We start from the raw sequence: 17,597 nt of genomic DNA on the forward strand, positions 1-17,597 counted from the left end.
CTGGTGGTCCTTTCCAACTCTATGATTCAATGATTCCATGAGATACCAAGGCACCTTCTGACCAGGTATGCTATGGCGGTGATGATTGCTTTGGTCCTTCTCATGCCTCCTAGTTAGGGTTGCCAACTTCCACGTACTAGCTGGAGATTCCCTATTATAACTGATCTTCAGCTGATAGAGATCAGTTCCCTTGAGAAAATGGCCACTATTGCAATTTGATTCGATGGCACAGAAGTCACTCCCCACCCCAAACCCACCCTCCTCAGTCTCCACCCCAAAAACCTCATGCTGGTGGCAAAGAGGGATCTGGTAATTATACTCCTAGTCCTCCACCTTCTGCATGCTTTAGTGCTTTGGCCTGTCCTGAAGTGGCAGGCTCTGGTTGCCTACGGGCCAAAGTGCTAGACACAAGTGTTCTTTGCCTGATTCTGTATTGACGATCATGGTTTCTCTTTGGGCAGTTATGCATCCCTATGGGCAATCGTTGTCCTTAGTTTTCAGATTCTCTCTTGGCAAGCGTAGTTTCCCTGTTTGTCTATGGGCAAGCATGGTCTCTCTTATTGTCAGTGGGCAAGCGTTGTTTGCCTTATTCTCAGTTGGCAAGCATGGATCCCCTCATTTTGCATTGGCAAGGGTGTTTTTCCTGAGTCTCTATGGGCAATCATGCATTCCCTATGGGCAATCGTTGTGCTTAGTTTTCGGGTTCTCCCCTGGCCAGAGTAGTTTCCCTATTTCTTTGTGGGCAAGCGTGGCCTCCCTTATTGTCAATGGGCAAGTGTGGTTTGCCTTATTCTCAGTTGGCAAGCGTGTATTCCCTTACTGTGTATTAGTAAGGGTGTTTAGCCTGAGTCTCTGTTGGCAATCATGCTGTCTCTATGGGCAATCATTCTTTCCCTCTGGGCAATCGCTTGCCTTAGTTTTTTAGATTCTTTATTAGCAAGTGTAGTTTCCCTGTTTCTCTATGGGCAATCATGCATTAACTATGGGCAATCATTGTGCTTAGTTTTCAGATTCACTCTTGGCAAGCATAGTTTCCCTGTTTGTCTATGGGCAAGCGTTGTCTCTCTTATTGTCACTGGGCAAGCGTGTGTTCCCTCATTTTGCACTGGCAAGGGTGTTTTGCCCGAGTCTCTATTGGCAATCATGATTTCTCTATGGGCAATCATGCATTCCCTGTGGGCAATCGTTGTGCAATCTTTTTAGATTCTCTCTTGGCAACATAGTTTCCCTGTTTCTTTCTGGGCAAGCTTGGCCTCCCTTATTATCAGTGGCCAAGCGTGTGTTCCCAATGGTGTTTTGCCTGAGTCTCTACTGGCAATCATGCATTCCCTATGGGCAATCATTCATTCCCTATGGGCAATCGTTGTGGTTAGTTTTCGGATTCTCTCTTGGCAAGTGTAGTTTCTCTGTTTGTCTATGGGCAAGCGTGGCCTCCTTTATTGTCAATGGGCAAGCGTGGTTTGCCTTATTCTCAGTTGGCAAGCGTGTGTTCCCAATGGTGTTTTGCCTGAGTCTCTACTGGCAATCATGCATTCCCTATGGACAATCATGCATTTCCTATGAGCAATCGTTGTGGTTAGTTTTTGGATTCTCTCTTGGCAAGCGTAGTTTCCCTGTTTGTCTATGGGCAAGCGTGGCCTCCTTTATTGTCAGTGGGCAAGCGTGGTTTGCCTTATTCTCAGTTGGCAAGCGTGTGTTCCCAGTGGTGTTTTGCCTGAGTCTCTACTGGCAATCATGCATTCCCTATGGGCAATCATGCATTCCCTATGGGCAATCGTTGTGGTTAGTTTTTTGGATTCTCTCTTGGCAAGCGTAGTTTCCCTGTTTGTCTATGAGCAAGCGTGGCCTCCTTTATTGTCAGTGGGCAAGCGTGGTTTGCCTTATTTTCAGTTGGCAAGCGTGTTTTCCCACGGGTGTTTTGCCCGAGTCTCTATTGGCAATCATGCTTTCTTTATGGGCAATCATGCATTCCCTATGGGCAATCGTTGTCCTTCATTTATTGATTCTCTCTTGGCAAGCGTAGTTTCCCTGTTTGTCTATGGGCAAGCGTGGTCTCTCTTATTGTCAGTGGGCAAGCGTGGTTTGCCTTATTCTCAATTGGCAAGCGTGTATTCCCTTATTGTGTATTAGCAAGGGTGTTTTGCCTGAGTCTCTATTGGCAATCATGCTTTCTCTATGGGCAATCATGCATTCCCTATGGGCAATCGTTGTGCTTAGTTTTCAGATTCTCTCTTGGCAAGCGTAGTTTCCCTGTTTGTCTGTGGGCAAGCGTGGCCTCCCTTATTGTCAGTGGGCAAGCGTGGTTTGCCTTATTCTCAGTTGGCAAGCATGGGTTCCCTCATTTTGCATTGGCAAGGGTGTTTTGCCTGAGTCTCTATTGGCAATCATGCTTTCTCTATGGGCAATCATGCATTCCCTATGGGCAATCGTTGTGCTTAGTTTTCGGGTTCTCTCCTGGCCAGAGTAGTTTCCCTATTTCTTTGTGGGCAAGCATGGCCTCCCTTATTGTCAATGGGCAAGTGTGGTTTGCCTTATTCTCAGTTGGCAAGCGTGTATTCCCTTATTGTGTATTAGCAAGGGTGTTTAGCCTGAGTCTCTGTTGGCAATCATGCTGTCTCTATGGGCAATCACGCTTTCCCTATGAGCAATCATGCTTTTCCTATGGGCAATCGCTTGCCTTAGTTTTTGAGATTCTTTATTAGCAAGTGTAGTTTCCCTGTTTCTCTATGGGCAATCGTGCATTCCCTTGTTGACATTTAAGACTGCACATAGCAAGCAGATTGCCATGATCTGAGTGACAGCCAGGTGATAGGTGGTGTCACATAATCGCTCAATGACTGAGCAGAAAATCTGGCCGAAACTGGACTGAGCTAGATAGTCCTGGCAACTAGGCAGCCAACAGTTCATTGGCTGGGACACTGTGCCAGATATGTATATATATGTACTATATGTGAATAGTTGTTGTGGGGTTGTGATAAGGACGTGCTGGCGAAGCACTTTATCACTGTGAATAAAAGAGCACTTTTGTATACGTGCTGTCTCTGCTGTGTTCACTCGCTACTGGGGCGACTAACACTTCTCACAAAACACCATCATCCCTAAGGGCAATCATTGTGCTTAGTTTTCAGATTCTCTCTTGGCAAGCGTAGTTTCTTTGTTTGTCTGTGGGCAAGTGTGGTCTCTCTTATTGTCAGTGGGCAAGCTTGGCTTTCCTTATTCTCAGTTGGCAAACGTGTGTTCCCTCATTTTGCACTGGCAAAGGTGTTTTGCCTGAGTCTCTATTAGCAATCATGCTTTCTCTATGGGCAATCATGCTTTCCTTATGGGCAATCGTTGTCCTTCGTTGATGGATTCTCTCTTGGCAAGCGTAGTTTCCCTGTTTGTCTATGGGCAAGTGTGGCCTCCCTTATTGTCAGTGGGCAAGCGTGGTTTGCCTTATTCTCAGTTGGCAAGCGTGTGTTCCCTTATTGTGTATTGGCAAGGGTGTTTTGCCTGAGTCTCTATTGGCAATCATGCATTGTCTATTGGCAATCATGTATTTCCTATGGGCAATTGCTGTCCTTTGTTTTAGTACGTCCCATTTTGCTCATACTTGTGTTGGACGAATTCTGCTAAGGCACATGGTGACTAGTTCTTCCTAAAATCCATATGTGTGTGTGTGTGTATGAAATGCCGTCGAGTTGCTTCTGACTCATGGCGCCCCTATGAATCAGTGTCCTCCAAAATGTACTATCGTTAACAGCCTTGCTCAGGTCTTGCAAAGTGAAGGCCGGGGCTTCCTTTATAGAGTCAATCCATCTCATGTTGGGTCTTCCTCTTTCCTGCTGCCTTCAACTTTTCCTAGCATTTTTGTCTTTTCCTGTGACTTTTGTCTTCTTATAATGTGACCAAAGTACGATTGCCTCACTTTAGTAAGTTTAGCTTCTAGGGACAGTTCAGGCTTGATTTGATATAGAACCGTCTTATTTGTCTTTTCGGCGGTCCATGGTATATTTTATCATAAACCTCTGTTTGCTTATCCCAGGGAGCTGTTCTGAAGCCAGAACTGAAACGTGATCCAGTTAGCACGCGAGTTAAATTAAAGATTGTCCCTCACCTTCTGCGTTCCAGGCAAGCTGCAGAAACATTCCCTGCAAACATTCAGGTAATTGTTCTGTTCAGAATAAGGGTAGTTGTCAGTCTCTTAGAGTCTAATTCTGAACTTTCTGCGTTAGTCTTAAAGTGATAATTGGGACCAGTGTAGGATTTGCAGTCTCAAGTACCATTGTATTAGTTCAAGGAAGCATTTTAGCTACTGTACTGTACTGTAGCAAAGGTACCGAATCTGTTGAAGGGGTTTGGGACAGAGTTAATGCTGAGAGAAATGTGTATGCAGTCCATCATCATTCGTTTCATAACTATTCATTCATAGTATTCGTCTCATAACTATTCATTCATAGTATCGATTTTGGCACTTCTGGATAAGAACCTGAAATAATATTAATTGTTTCTGATGAGCTGTTTTTTCTGCTAGGTTGTTTATGATGGGCTTTTTGGTGCAAACGCCAATGCAAAACTGAGAACGCTGTCTCTTCAGTTTGTACATCATATCTGTATAATGTAAGTAACTTAATATTATTTATGGCATCATATGTTAGTTGCCAACCTAAATAATTAACAATGTAATTAACAATATATGGCAACAAGCTAGCTAGGGTTAATTTATTTTTTCTTTTAAAATGCTCTCAACTACCATTGTGCCATCAGGAAAGATAATTACAAGTTGTTGTTTTTAAATTTCGGGAAACTTGATATGAGATTGCTTTTTAAATATACATTAAATCCATATGAATGAAAGATAAAATTGTTTAGGAATATATCTTAGGGAAGTCCTGAATAATTTCTATTTGGATAATTATGTTCCTGTAGCAGAAAAAAATAAAATATGATCTAGATTGATGGAATAAAGTTGTCCTGGCTGACAGCTATCAAGATGAATATGGTATCTAACTGATATCTTTCATTTGATAATATTCCTTTTTTCAGTCCCTAGACCCTCCGTAGGAGCCCCGTGGTGCAGAGTGGTAAGCTGCAGTACTGCAGTCCGAACTCTGCTCACGACCTGAGTTCGATCCTGACAGGAGTCAGTTTCAGGTAGCCAGCTCAAGGTTGACTCAGCCTTCCATCCTTCCGAGGTCGGTAAAATGAGTACCCAGCTTGCTGGGGTTAAAGGGAAGGTGACTGGGGAAGGCATTGGCAAACCAACCTGTAAACTAAGTCTGCCTTGTTAATGTCGGGATGTGACATGGTCCCATGGGTCAGGAATGACCCCGTGCTTACACAGGGGACCTTTACCTAGACCCACCATACTTAGCTGGCAGAAATTAATTTTATATAGGATGGCTGTAAACCTAGGATAGTCACTAATATTGCAGAAAAAGAAACAACATGGGAGTGTTGCTTAGAAAAATTCATGTTTAGTTAATAACATGGCACAGCTAATTTAACTTTAAAAGTGCTTTAAAGATGAAGATAATCAATGGCTTTGTTTAAAGTAGCATACTAAATCAGTTGCTTTGGAAAACTTTATATGGGTGGATTAGAAACGGAGGCAAGATTTAGTGTAGAATAGACTGTTGTCCCAAGAGCTGCTAGAAGGAAAATCTGGACTTTGTTATCCAGATGGGAGCCAGCCTGGCTTTGCTGCAGTGTTCAGGAAAAGATGATGGAAAAGCAGTATTGGGTAATATCTGCAGAAAAGGAAAACCTGAGGGTTACATGAAAGAACCAGTATGCTGTGGGGAAATGGGGACCACCATTCCCAATAACATGCAAGCCATGCCATATAATACATATATAAGGAAAGGGCTAAATATTGCATAAGTTTGAATGAAAACTCTTTCATATATTGTGTTTCAGTTGCCCAGACAGTAAAATAAAGCCACTAGGCCCAATGCTTTTGAATGGGCTGACAAAACTGATTAATGAATATAAAGAGGTGAGTTCAAAGGACCGTATAACGAATGATACTAATTGTTGTGGAATTTATAGACATATATGCCATTTTTCATGTCTGGGAACTTGTGTTATATTTGCATCCAAAGAACTATTGAACGTATAGAAATCAGTCCCAATAAAGACAATATGTCTTAAAGAAAAGCTTGGTGTTTGTCTTCTGAGCTTTTCAAATGGCCTGTTGAGGGTACCTTGTCTGCAATCCTGTACATATTTGCATGCACCTGACATCCACTGAAAGCTGTCTTAGGGGAGGGGCTGTGGTATACTGGAAGAGCTTCTGCTTTGCATGCAGAAGGTCCTAGGTTCAGTCCCTGGCATCTCCATTAAGGATCATGTTGTAGTTGATGCGAAAGACCTCAACCTGAGACTCTGGAGAGCCACTGCCAGTCTTGAGTAGACAATAGTGTCCTTGATGGACTTCGTATAAGGCAACTTCATGTGTGTGTTTTCTGCTTCTATAAACTGGAGTGGCTGTCACCCATGTTGAATACCTACAGATGCAATTCACAAAGAGTTTCACTGTGGGAATGTGATTTTCCTCTCCTCCCCCATCCATTAGCACAAGTTGTTTTCCAGTGCACAAAGGCACACATTGTACATTCAGTTTCCAGATTACCTCTGGGTTATCAGTTTCGTCCTCAGCGATGTGTATGCTGAACTTTGGATGAGTTTGCCCTATTCATGTCTTGTGCCTATGCGTGGACTTCTGGGTATTTTGGAGGTGGGATGGACACAGTGGGAAGGCATAACCTCACTCCCACATAGCATGTACAGCGATCAGGCAGGGTACATTGTTGCCCTAGGTTAATATTATCATTCTTTTTAGTGAAAATTAACTTTGCTGTTCTTTACCCCTGACTTGCCCAGTTCCTGTAAATTTCCCCAACCCAGAATCTTGGGATCAAGTGTGTCCCTCCCGCTCCCCTTAGAGATTTTTCAAGAGGAGCCTGGTACCTTTTCAATTCTGGTGGTCCACGCAACCACCTGAACCATCTCCTGGTTTATGCTGACCCAGGAACAAGTTCACATTAGTACACTGGAATGGTTTAGTGAATCACATGCTAGGTGTCTGCTGGTTGCTGTAGTTCCAACTGCTGCAGGGAAATGCAGTGTTAATTAAAAAACTTTGAATTTTGCTGCAAAACGCTGCTTGAAGCTCTTTGTTACCTCAAGCTGTTTGTCATGAGGTGATGCACAAGTTTCTGAACTTGTCTCCAGTTTCATGCTCACCCGGTCTTTTTTGTTTTTCTTTTGTGACAAATAAAATTTAAAAAGCAAGCAGTAATTTTATGGCCATCTGCCGTGTCCGCCCCCCATCCCTGTATGAAGAACATGATCCCATCTGTTCTCACTTTCAAAGTAGTGTGTTTTAGGAGAGGATTACTGTATTTTTGGAACCTTTGTGTCTCCGAAACATGTTTTATTAGGAAAAAAGATAGGAGGGAGAGTGTAGAATAAGAACATAATTGTCAGGAATAAATGTGGATGCATGAATATGTAATCTTTCTCGCTTTCATGACACTTTTTGCTGATCTTGTTTTTTATGCTTCAAGGACCCCAAACTGCTATCAATGGCCTATTCAGCTGTCGGAAAACTCTCTAGGTAACACATGCATTTAAACTAATGAGATGTCGGGTGATTTTTCCAAAGCAATTTGTTACTCTGTCAGGAGGCAAGCAAGTTCCTTTAGCACTCCAAATAGCGTAATGGTGCACAGCATGTAGAGAAGGTACGAGCTTTCGACAGCTCTAGAGTTGTTAAATTAAACTTGTAGGGGGGTTATTTGGATGCTAGGTGTAATCTGTTTAAAAATGGGCATCACATTGAAAAATGGCTTGTTCTCCACATATTTAAAACCTTGCCGACTAAGCAATCTCAGAGCGTAGCCAGTGGTGGCATGCTTAATGTGTATTAGAAATTAACCTTCAGAAAACTATCAAATTGACCTCCCTGTATCATTTCCTGGTTTTGGCTGCCTTTGGTGCATATTAGATTGCGTTGCCTCCCTCTGGTGAAGGCAAATAATTTAGATCTAGATTGAGTATGGTGAATTTGCTAGACTTTGATTATTGATGTCTGAAATTGCCTTATTTTAATACTAAGGAAGCCTAGTGACTAAGAGACGGGTAGCCCATTCCTGAAGGGGGTGGGTAGTTAGTCGATGGCCAGGAGCAGTGTGGCTGTGATGCCTCCTCAGAGGCTCCCTGGCCAGAAAATACACAAAATAATGTATTATTTTATTATAAAAATATTATTATAAAAATAGAAACCTGTGAAACTCCTCCATGGAGTGACATGGGGCTACACCAGGTATTTTGCTGGCATAGCAATGCTGCAGCATAGAAGAGCGTTCCCAAGTTGAATGAGGTTGGGAAGCTGACTAACGTCAGCTCCGCCCATGGGAACACCGCCAACACCAGCACGGGCACTCGTTCACAGGATTTTGCTGCCCGTGCGGCAGCACCGGTGGCTGAAGCCCGCACTGCTGCATCGCTCTCTGGCATCGGTGTAAGTGCCCCTGTGCTGGTGCTTTATCATGACGCAAAGTGGCATGGATGCTGGCATGGGGTTATGCTTTGCCCCCTACCCCTTGAGGACTTCACAATGAGTGTAAAACACAGAATTCAGATTTCATCTCTCTCGTGAGTTTCCTGTATGGTGTTAGATGAGCCCCTGCTTCTCAGCCTCGGGCTTCCATTTGCCATATGGAGATAATTCTGGGCTGCCTCACAGGGATATTCATCGGGACTGTTGTATGTGAAGTGCTTTTACCATGCTAAAGAGCTATCTAAATGTTAAATAATTAGTAATGGTATTTTATAGAGAGGTTTACGACTTTTCTTCTCTCCCAGAAATGTGTCTGTTCTTTTACCAGCGTGGTGTAGTGGTTAAGAGCGGTGGTTTGGAGCTGTGGAGTCTGATCTGGAGAACCGGGTTTGATTCCCCACTCCTCCACATGCGTGGCGGAAGCTAATCTGGTGAACTGGATTTGTTTCCCCACTCCTACACATAAGCCAGGTGGGTGACCTTGGGCAAGTCACACTCTCAGCCCCACCTACCTCACAGGGTGTCTGTTGTGGGGAGGGGAAGGGAAGGTGATTGTAAGCCGGTTTGAGTCTCCCTTAAGTGGTAGAGAAAGTGGGCATATCAAAACCAACTCTTCTTCTTCTAAATATCTGCTTGTTCCATTTCAGCCGAATACCTCAGCTGTTCACGAAAGACCTCGCTCTAGTCCAACAGTTTTTTGAAGCACTCTCTAAGGTGAGTGATTTCCCCCCCCCCCAAAAAAAAGAGAATCAGGGAAGCAGCTTGTTTGAAGGGATGGATGCAAAATACTAAAATATGTGTACTGTTTCAGGAAGAGCCTGATACCAGGCTGGCCATTCAAGAAGCCCTGTCCATGATGGTTGGGGCTTACACCAGTTTGGAAGGAGCACCACGGACTCTCATGGAGGCCCTTGTGGCCTCAAACCTAATTAAGGTATGTGCAGAGGGAGGAAAGTGTAACACGAGGACTCGGTAGCTTTCTTTTCTTTTTTTAACACATTGGTTCCCTGCATGTAGCCATACTTTTGTTAATAGAAATCTGTTTTCTTCATTTTCTAATGCACTGTAGCATTGTAAGTGTATTTGTAAATGTTCTTCTGCTTAGCAGAATATTTAAAAGAAGGAACACGGAAGGAGTCCCCAATATCAATACTTGGGTTTATCTCCATAGCATATTCATCTATCACAAGCCATGTGTACCGAGAGAGAGAGAGACTGCTTTCCAAAATGTTCGTTTAGAGTTTTAATTTTTTTCCTTAGTCCCAGGGAGGGGCTGTGGCTCAGTTTGTAGAGCATCTGCTTGGCATGCAGAAGGTCCCAGGTTCAATCCCCGGCATCTCCAGTTAAAGGGACTAGGCAAGTAGGTGATGTAAAAGACCTCTACCTGAGACCCTGGAGAGCTGCTGCTGGTTTGAGTAGACAATACTGACTTTGATGGCCCAAGGATCTGATTCAGTATAAGGCAGCTTCATGTGTCCCTGTACTTATTTTACCTCAGTCGAAATGAGACACCGGAGGCTTTTTCAAGTTAACAACCAAGTAACAGATTTATTAAACACTGTACGAGGGATGGACTTGGAGGGGAAATGGTATGTAGGGAAGGCATAGGACCAGAGCCAGCTTATAAGTTTTACTACAGAGAAGGCATAGATCTTAGATGGCTTAGTTAGTACAGAATTACAATTCTTAAATTAAGTTCCCAAATTCAGTTCTCAGAACTTCCTATAGATGCTCTTATTCATACTCCGCTGCCTAGCTAACGGGGAACTGTGGAGATCATACAATCTCTCTTCCCCAGAGAACAAAGAAGTATGGAGATTGTTCCTCAAATCTCTCTTCCAGTTCTCTCTATAGATCCACCCCACTTTTGTGGCAGTGATCCCTTAACAAAACCCCGTATCTGGAATATCTCCTTCCCAGAGCCTATTCCCTTTCAGTGACCTGAGAAAGGGTCCCTTTCCTCCCAATCTCTGCCTGTCACTCCACAGGAGTTGTTTCACAACTGCTTAGGCAAATCTGAACCCTCAGATTCCCAGAGTCAAATACAGCTACTGAACAGTTAGAGTGAACTGAACAGTTAGAGCTACTGAACAGTTAGAGTGAACGAACGAAATGTTTAATACGGTCCCAGACCAACAATAAAAAACTTTTACATAATAGAAACAGTAGCTATATACATCAATAAATATATAATCAAACATTCGTATATAATCAAACAGTTAGAGTGGTTCCTCAGTGGAACAGGCTTCCTCGGGAGGTGGTAAGCTCTCCTTCCCTGGAGGTTTTTAAGAAGAGGTTAGATGGCCATCTGTCAGCAATGCTGATTCTGTGACAGTAGGCAGATGATGAAAGGGAGGGCATCTTGGCCATCTTCTGGTCACTAGGTGTGTGTGGGGGTAGGTAGTTGTGAATTTCCTGCATTGTGCAGGGGGTTGGACTTGATGACCCTGGTGGTCCCTTCCAACTTTATGATTCTATGATTCTACACAGGTTACAAAAAACAGACTCCCCCTTTTTTTCAGAAAAGAGAGAGTGAGCTCCTTAGCGCTGCCCACTCTCTGCCAGTTTTTTTCTCTGAGCTTCTCTCAAAGATTAACTGTTTGTTTGTCACATCATCATATATGCAAATAAGTTTAAATATCACTTAATACAGTGTTACAGGGGAGAGCAAACTTTCTGTCAAGAGCCTTGGGGGCTTCCAGTCACAATGGTGCCTCAGTGGGTAGGGTAAGTCACAAAATGGTGGCTCGTACATGAATCGTCACTTTCCAGAGCAGGTCTGTGGTGCTCAGGTGGGGACACCTGTCCTCTGCTCTTTCCCCAAAGCAAACCACCACCATCACCAGTTGTCCTGTGGGGGGGGTGGGATATACAGTCACCTTTATGTTTTGCCTGGAAGAGGCCACTGGCAGCTTTGATGCAGCGGGAAAGCATCCATAGCATGCTCCTTTCCTGTCCAGAGCATGGAGGCATGTGTGAAGAAAGACGATGAGAGGCAGGCGGGAAAGAGTGCTGGTGTTGCCATTTCCCAATCCAGAGCAAAGCTGTGTGCATTTGGTGGTGCCTCCTTCTCCTTTGTATGAAAGAGGAAAGAAGCTGCTGCTGTAGCTTTAAAGGAAGGATAAGAAAGTGAAAAGAGCAGCACTGGAGGAGGGATGGAGAGCTGCTTTTAATGGCTTGGACAGTGACTAGAAACAAAAGGTGGAAGTAGTAGCCCCGTGGTGCAGAGTGTAAGCTGCAGTATTACAGCAAAAGCTCTCTCACGACCTGAGTTCGATCCTGACGGAAGCCAGGTTCAGGTAGCCGGCTCGGGGTTGACTCAGCCTTCCATCCTTCCGAGGTCGGTAAAATGAGTACCCAGCTTGCTGGGGGTAAAGGGAAGATGACTGGGGAAGGCACTGGCAAACCACTCCGTAAACAAAGTCTGCCTTGGAAACGTCAGGATGTGACGTCACCCCATGGGTCAGGAATGACCCGGTGCTTGCACAGGGGACCTTTACCTTTTTTAGCAGCCCCTGGGAGAGAATGAAGTGCAGGATTCTGAAAAAGAAAAGGAATTGTGCGTGTGTGTGTGTTTGTGTGTGTGTGTGTGTGTGGGGAAATAGTCAGAAATAAGATGAGAGAGACTGCGGTTTCTGTATTCATCTGAAATAACCCGCTACATTTTTGGCTGCAGATCTCTTGCTGTGTGTTTAGAAATGTCCAGAAGCTTTTCTATCACAGACAATTTTAGAATTGATTAGAGTTATCCCACAAACAATTCTCTAGTACTGAAAGGTTGTAAAGCAGTTACAAGGCTTCCTGGTTATCCTTTCTGTGAACAGGTCCTTGATTTTTAAACTGTTTTTTCCCCACTTTGTACCCCCACACAGACACTGTTGCAAAATTCAGGGGAAAGAAACACAGTAGTGGTATTCTTTTAGCACTTCAAGGAGAGTTTGTGTATTCCAAAGATAAAATATGGAAATTTGAATGTGTATAATGTTACGGTCTGGAAGGAATCACAGGATTACCTAGTTTATCAGCCTGCCCAAAAGGCAGAAGTATCTATGCAGAAGAGTCCTTTGCCCTGACGCAGAAGCCAGCGGATTGGCAGTCTGTCTAGGATAACACCATCAGAAAGTCCTCTGCTACTTAGAAAAGTGTAGTTTATTTCACAGTGCAAAAATATAATGCAGATACTTCTTACACACTCTCCGCTCATAGCATCCCACACAGAGCTTCAGTTCCACTCCATTATATACACCTGGTGGACGCAGCCACCAATCATAGCAGATGCTTAGTCATTCTGACTTACTAATGCATTTCATCAGCCACCTGGCCATAACTGGATCAGGCCAGCTCCCTCTAGCTCTCCAGGGACTTTCCAGGCTGATTGCATCATTACTAGATCCATCTGATCTAACCTGCACCTGTCAAACTAATCTGACAGCCTTGTAATATTGACATGCCCTTCCTACACCAGCCTAGACAGCAGTGGACAACAGGCAGAGAAAAACTAAATAAAAAGATGCCTGTGAGTAAATCTGCAAGCAGTTGAGTTAAATAACGCTGTCGGGAAGGGCTTGTCCAAGCACATCCTGTCTAGTCCATCTTGCTGTTTCAGTCATCAACACTCAACACTTCATGCTAAAGCAAAAGATATAGCAGGAACTGCAAAGAAGAGAGTCTTCTCATCTCCCCCCCTTACTGGAAGATGCATTGCTCCCTGTTTTTCCGCTGTGCCGCTCTGAGGAAGTTGAGCTGATAGCTGCCTTGCTTGCTTGCCACTTTAAAATTTGCTGGGAAAGAGCCAGGCAGAAGCAGTGAAAGAAATGACAAGCACCAGCAGTGACAGGAATGGTGATTCTCGGTGAAGATCTGAAAGCTGCTTTTCTTAGCCAGTCCAATTAGAAATGGAGTATGTTTCCTGCAGCTGCTTTTTCTATTTTAAGGACTTCTTCTGGGTGTAATTTATTCCAGCACCTGTATTTCAAACAGCTTTGATGTGTACTTGATGATTTCTTCCGTGTTTTTATTTTTAAGCCTCAAGTCCAAGTGCGTCAGGTGGCCGTGAAGTTTGCCAGCACAGTGTTCCCTCCTGATCACATCCCTTCAAGATACTTGCTGCTTTTAGCAGCAGGAGATCCGTAAGTTTCAGAAGGTGTTTAATGTTGCACTGTGGACTGGATTTAGAACGCAGTTGTAGGGGCTTATCCTTAATACTGCTGTAATAATGATAGAGGCATGACAGTTCTAGCTTCCGTTAAGGCCATTTAAGGATACCGAAGGGCAAAGTGAAGTTAAAGAGGGAAAATACAACTTTTTAAAGATATTTTTTAAAATTTCTTTTCACAAACATACAATGTAATTAGGGTGGTTGTGTGAATAACTTTGTTGCAGGAGCACCAATGATTAAACATCCAAGGTTTTCTTTGGTGCTGTTTTATTTCCTTTATTATGGGTAAAGATGGTTTGTACCAGCTTCCTGGTTGTGTAAGAGGAGAAAGATGAGGATGTTGCCAGGGCGGCTAGCAGATAACAACATGGGCAGGGAGACTGCCAGTGAGAGGAGGTTAAAGGGAGAGGGGCTTTAATTTTGTTTGGTTCTTGCCAGTTGTTTCTAGCCTTCACGGCGTGAGAAATGGAGCTGGGAAACCAGCCAGAAAGCCTATGTTTGTACATCTTGCAAAACTACTGCAAATAAACCAGATCCTGGTTTGAAGTATCCAAACTAACCAGAGTCAGTGTTTGGATAGTCAGCTAATGAGAATTAGTTTAATTAAACCATGACTTCGTGTGATATCTGATCTGAGCATCAGGGGATCTTGCTTCAGGAGCAAACTGTTTTACTGGAATGTCCGTGATACAAAATTCTGCGGGCCTAGCCAAATGTGTGCCCTGTTGAGAACTCATTTGCTTAAGCAGCAAATAAAAATATGTCCATAAAGTATTTAGATGATCCACTGATGTAGTACCTGGGAATCTTTTCCATTCCTAGAAATGCAAATCGAACCTACTGCAAATCTCTGCTCACTGGAATTTAGCCATCTAGAGGGTGTAGGTAACTCAAGAAGAGGAGAGGTGTGAAAGATGAGGGGTGAATGGCAGTATTGTGACACTGAACTTGGTTGCAGCTGAGGAGAAAGTTGGTGGTGGGTGGCAGTTTTAAACAAAGCCTTATGGGTGTTAAGCGATCAAGCAGTTAATGGTACCATTACAAAGGTGCTGTGGAGGAGAGAAAATGCCTATTAGAAAACCAGAATTCTAAAGCTGACTTTTTTAGAAAACAGGCATAAAGACAGTGAGAAATATTTTGGCATGGAAGTAAGGAATTCTCCTTTCCTGTTAATATGCAATAGTCTAGACACTATTTTGTTGTTGTTCTGAAATAGTGTAATAGCTTAAAAGGTCCTGTGAAACCAGAAATAGTACACCAGTTGCCCAGCTTACAAATAGAAGGTAGACCTCCATCTAAGTCCATTTCTGTAGTTTGCTCATTATCACTGTCCCCTTCCTTCTGAAAACCAAAGAGTCTTGCTGGGTCAGACCACTCAGACCACATGTCCTTCTAGTCCAGCATCTTGTTTCCAGTGGTGTCCAGTTCTATGCTTGTGGGAAATCCACAAACAGGACATCAAGGCAACAGCCCTCTCCTGCTATTAGCCCCCCTTCTGGTATTCGGAGGTATACTACCCCTGAGAATGGAGATTCTATGTGGTTGCATTGGCTGATAGCCACTGATAGGTGTAGTCTCTGTTAATTTGTCCAGTCTAAGGTGGTGTCCAGACTGCATCTTGTGGGCAGTGAACTCCATATGTTGTGTGAAGGAGTACTTTCTTATATCTTTCCTGAATCTCCTGCCAACTGATTTTAATTAGGTGACCCCAAATTCTAGTACCATGACGGAAACTTTCTCTAGGAAATGCACAAAAGTGTAGTCCTTCCTCTCAGTAAAGGAATTGCAGGGCAAGTGGGAGGTAGTGCTGGAGTGCTGTATATGCGTGCAAATTTACTTTCTTTATTTTACTCTTGAAAGACGTGAGGAGGTGCACGGAGAGGCGCAGCGTGCGCTGAGAACGTTTCCTGGAAAAAATGAAAAGGAAAGTGCTGGTAAACAGATGCCTTCCTTCCCAGAAATGGTCCAGTATATTCAAGAGAAGGTACAAAATGTCAGCTTAAATTCTAACCATGACTAAGGGTTGAGTCCATGTGTAAGGTCTGGGTCCACCTGTTGAATCCCAAACAAGAGAACATCCAAACAGAGTTGTCTAAGAAGCCATTTATTTGGAAAGCATAAGGTGGAAAGCAGCAACTTACAGGAAAGAGGGGCAAGGACTCAAGTGGGGAAATGGCGGGAAGGTTGAACACATATACATCAGAAAGGCACCGTTAGAAACTAGGCCAGCTCTGGTTCCCAGAGTCTCTAGAGATTACAGCTATTGGCCGGGGTGCAGACCATCATAACATAAGCAAAGCTACTTGTCCTTGACTCCAGCTGCGCTCCCAGCCCGGCACTCACATTATGTGGTATCTGGTCATAATCATGTGTATATCCCTCATCTCACCATGAAATGGTCTGAAGAATTTTGACTCAGTTCTAATGCTCTGGCCATTCAGATCTGGCTCTGTAAGCTACCTAGATGGGAGACTGCCATGACAACCTTTCAGAATAGTAGAACACAAGTTTGACATGATTATATACTATCAGGGAAATCCATTGGTCTCCTTTTAGGACTACCTTGGCAGGGTAAATTATTAATGTATAGCCTTATATCTCTCTTTTTCTCCCTTGAGTGCTGACTAATCTTTGATTATTTGCATTGCTTCCCTAAAAAGAGCCATTTTGATCCTGGTTGTTTTACAGTACCATCCTTAAGTGGGCCTCCTCAGAATCCTGCTCAGTGTCAGGCATAGGCCTGAGAATGGTATGCTGTGGTTTCACCAGGTGCCGACCAAGGCCGGCTCCCAGATTGTTTTGACTTTCTCCAGTGGGAACCCTTCCAGAACTCCTGACAACTCTAGGGAGGGAGGTTGCCATGGTACCCAGACTTATCTCCCGTTTGCCCATCTATTTATGCCATGTATTGAACTATGATCTTCACTAGTGTCCTTTTGACTCCTGGCTTCTGCTACCTGTGGATTTTCTAATAAATCAGCTTTCTTGGGACTGTCTGTCTGCTGAAGTCTGTTTGTGGGATTATCACGGGACTAGAGCTCATACTCAGTGCTATTCATAAGGGCTTACTTCAAGAAAAGTGTTCTTTGGGTTGCACTGTTAGTTTCCCAGCTCTGTATATGCACTAAGGATATACACTTGGATATAACCGAGCTAAATATATACCCCAAAAATACCTTATTTGTATTTTTCTGATATAATTGGGTCTCCCAAATATATCCAGGATTTTTCAGATTGCCAAAAAATGGGTCCTGAAAAATTCTTGAAATATTTGGGATTAACCAGGAATAATGGGAGCTAGTGCTAACAGGCTCCCATGATTATTCCCCTCCCCCCATGTTTCCATGTCTCCTAGGGCTTACCAGGCTGCTTTAGGTAAGATTCTGTCAGTTTCAAGTGTTTTTGTTGTTTTTTAAAAGTTCCTTCTTTGGCGGAGTTGGTTTGTGTGGGTTGGTGTTTCTTTGGTGGGTTTTTGTGTTTTACATTGAGATTCTTTTGTTTTATATGGGTTAAGATTCTCTCATTTTACATAGTTTCAAATTTTCAGATTTTATATAGTTTTAAATTCGAGTTTTGTATGGGTTCAGATTCTCAGGTTTTACATTGGTTGGGCTTAGCAATAGCTTGAAATAGCCTTCCAATGAAGGGGGGATTCTCAGGTTTTACATTTTTCATGGGGAGGGTTTCCTCCACAGGAAACAATGGAGTATGGTTGGGGGTGCCTTCTTCAGGGCCCCATAGAATTGGACCCTTTGGTCCAATTGACTTGAAATTTGGCGGTTATTTAAAGGACAGGCACCAACAGCTGCTCTGCTATTTTGGTGCCAGTACCTTCACACACAAAAACCCTCAGCCCCCCAGAAAGATTCCCCCTAGGGAATAAGGGAGCCAGAA

At 43.6% G+C, this 17,597-nt stretch overlaps 1 protein-coding gene across 1 annotated transcript in view; it reads left to right on the plus strand.

Moving 5' to 3' along the window:
* The window catches only part of ECPAS (Ecm29 proteasome adaptor and scaffold), a 99,574-nt gene that overhangs the window by 28,602 nt on the left and 53,375 nt on the right, over window positions 1–17,597 (plus strand). The window contains exons 10-17 of the mRNA XM_056848216.1: window positions 4,025–4,144; window positions 4,514–4,599; window positions 5,899–5,977; window positions 7,551–7,600; window positions 9,193–9,259; window positions 9,357–9,479; window positions 13,571–13,674; window positions 15,564–15,687. Coding sequence (XP_056704194.1) covers window positions 4,025–4,144; window positions 4,514–4,599; window positions 5,899–5,977; window positions 7,551–7,600; window positions 9,193–9,259; window positions 9,357–9,479; window positions 13,571–13,674; window positions 15,564–15,687 — 753 coding nt within the window. The remainder of the gene's footprint in view (window positions 1–4,024; window positions 4,145–4,513; window positions 4,600–5,898; window positions 5,978–7,550; window positions 7,601–9,192; window positions 9,260–9,356; window positions 9,480–13,570; window positions 13,675–15,563; window positions 15,688–17,597) is intronic.

This window comes from Euleptes europaea, chromosome 4 (genome assembly GCF_029931775.1).
Source record: "Euleptes europaea isolate rEulEur1 chromosome 4, rEulEur1.hap1, whole genome shotgun sequence".
NCBI classification, from domain to species: Eukaryota; Metazoa; Chordata; class Lepidosauria; order Squamata; family Sphaerodactylidae; genus Euleptes; species Euleptes europaea.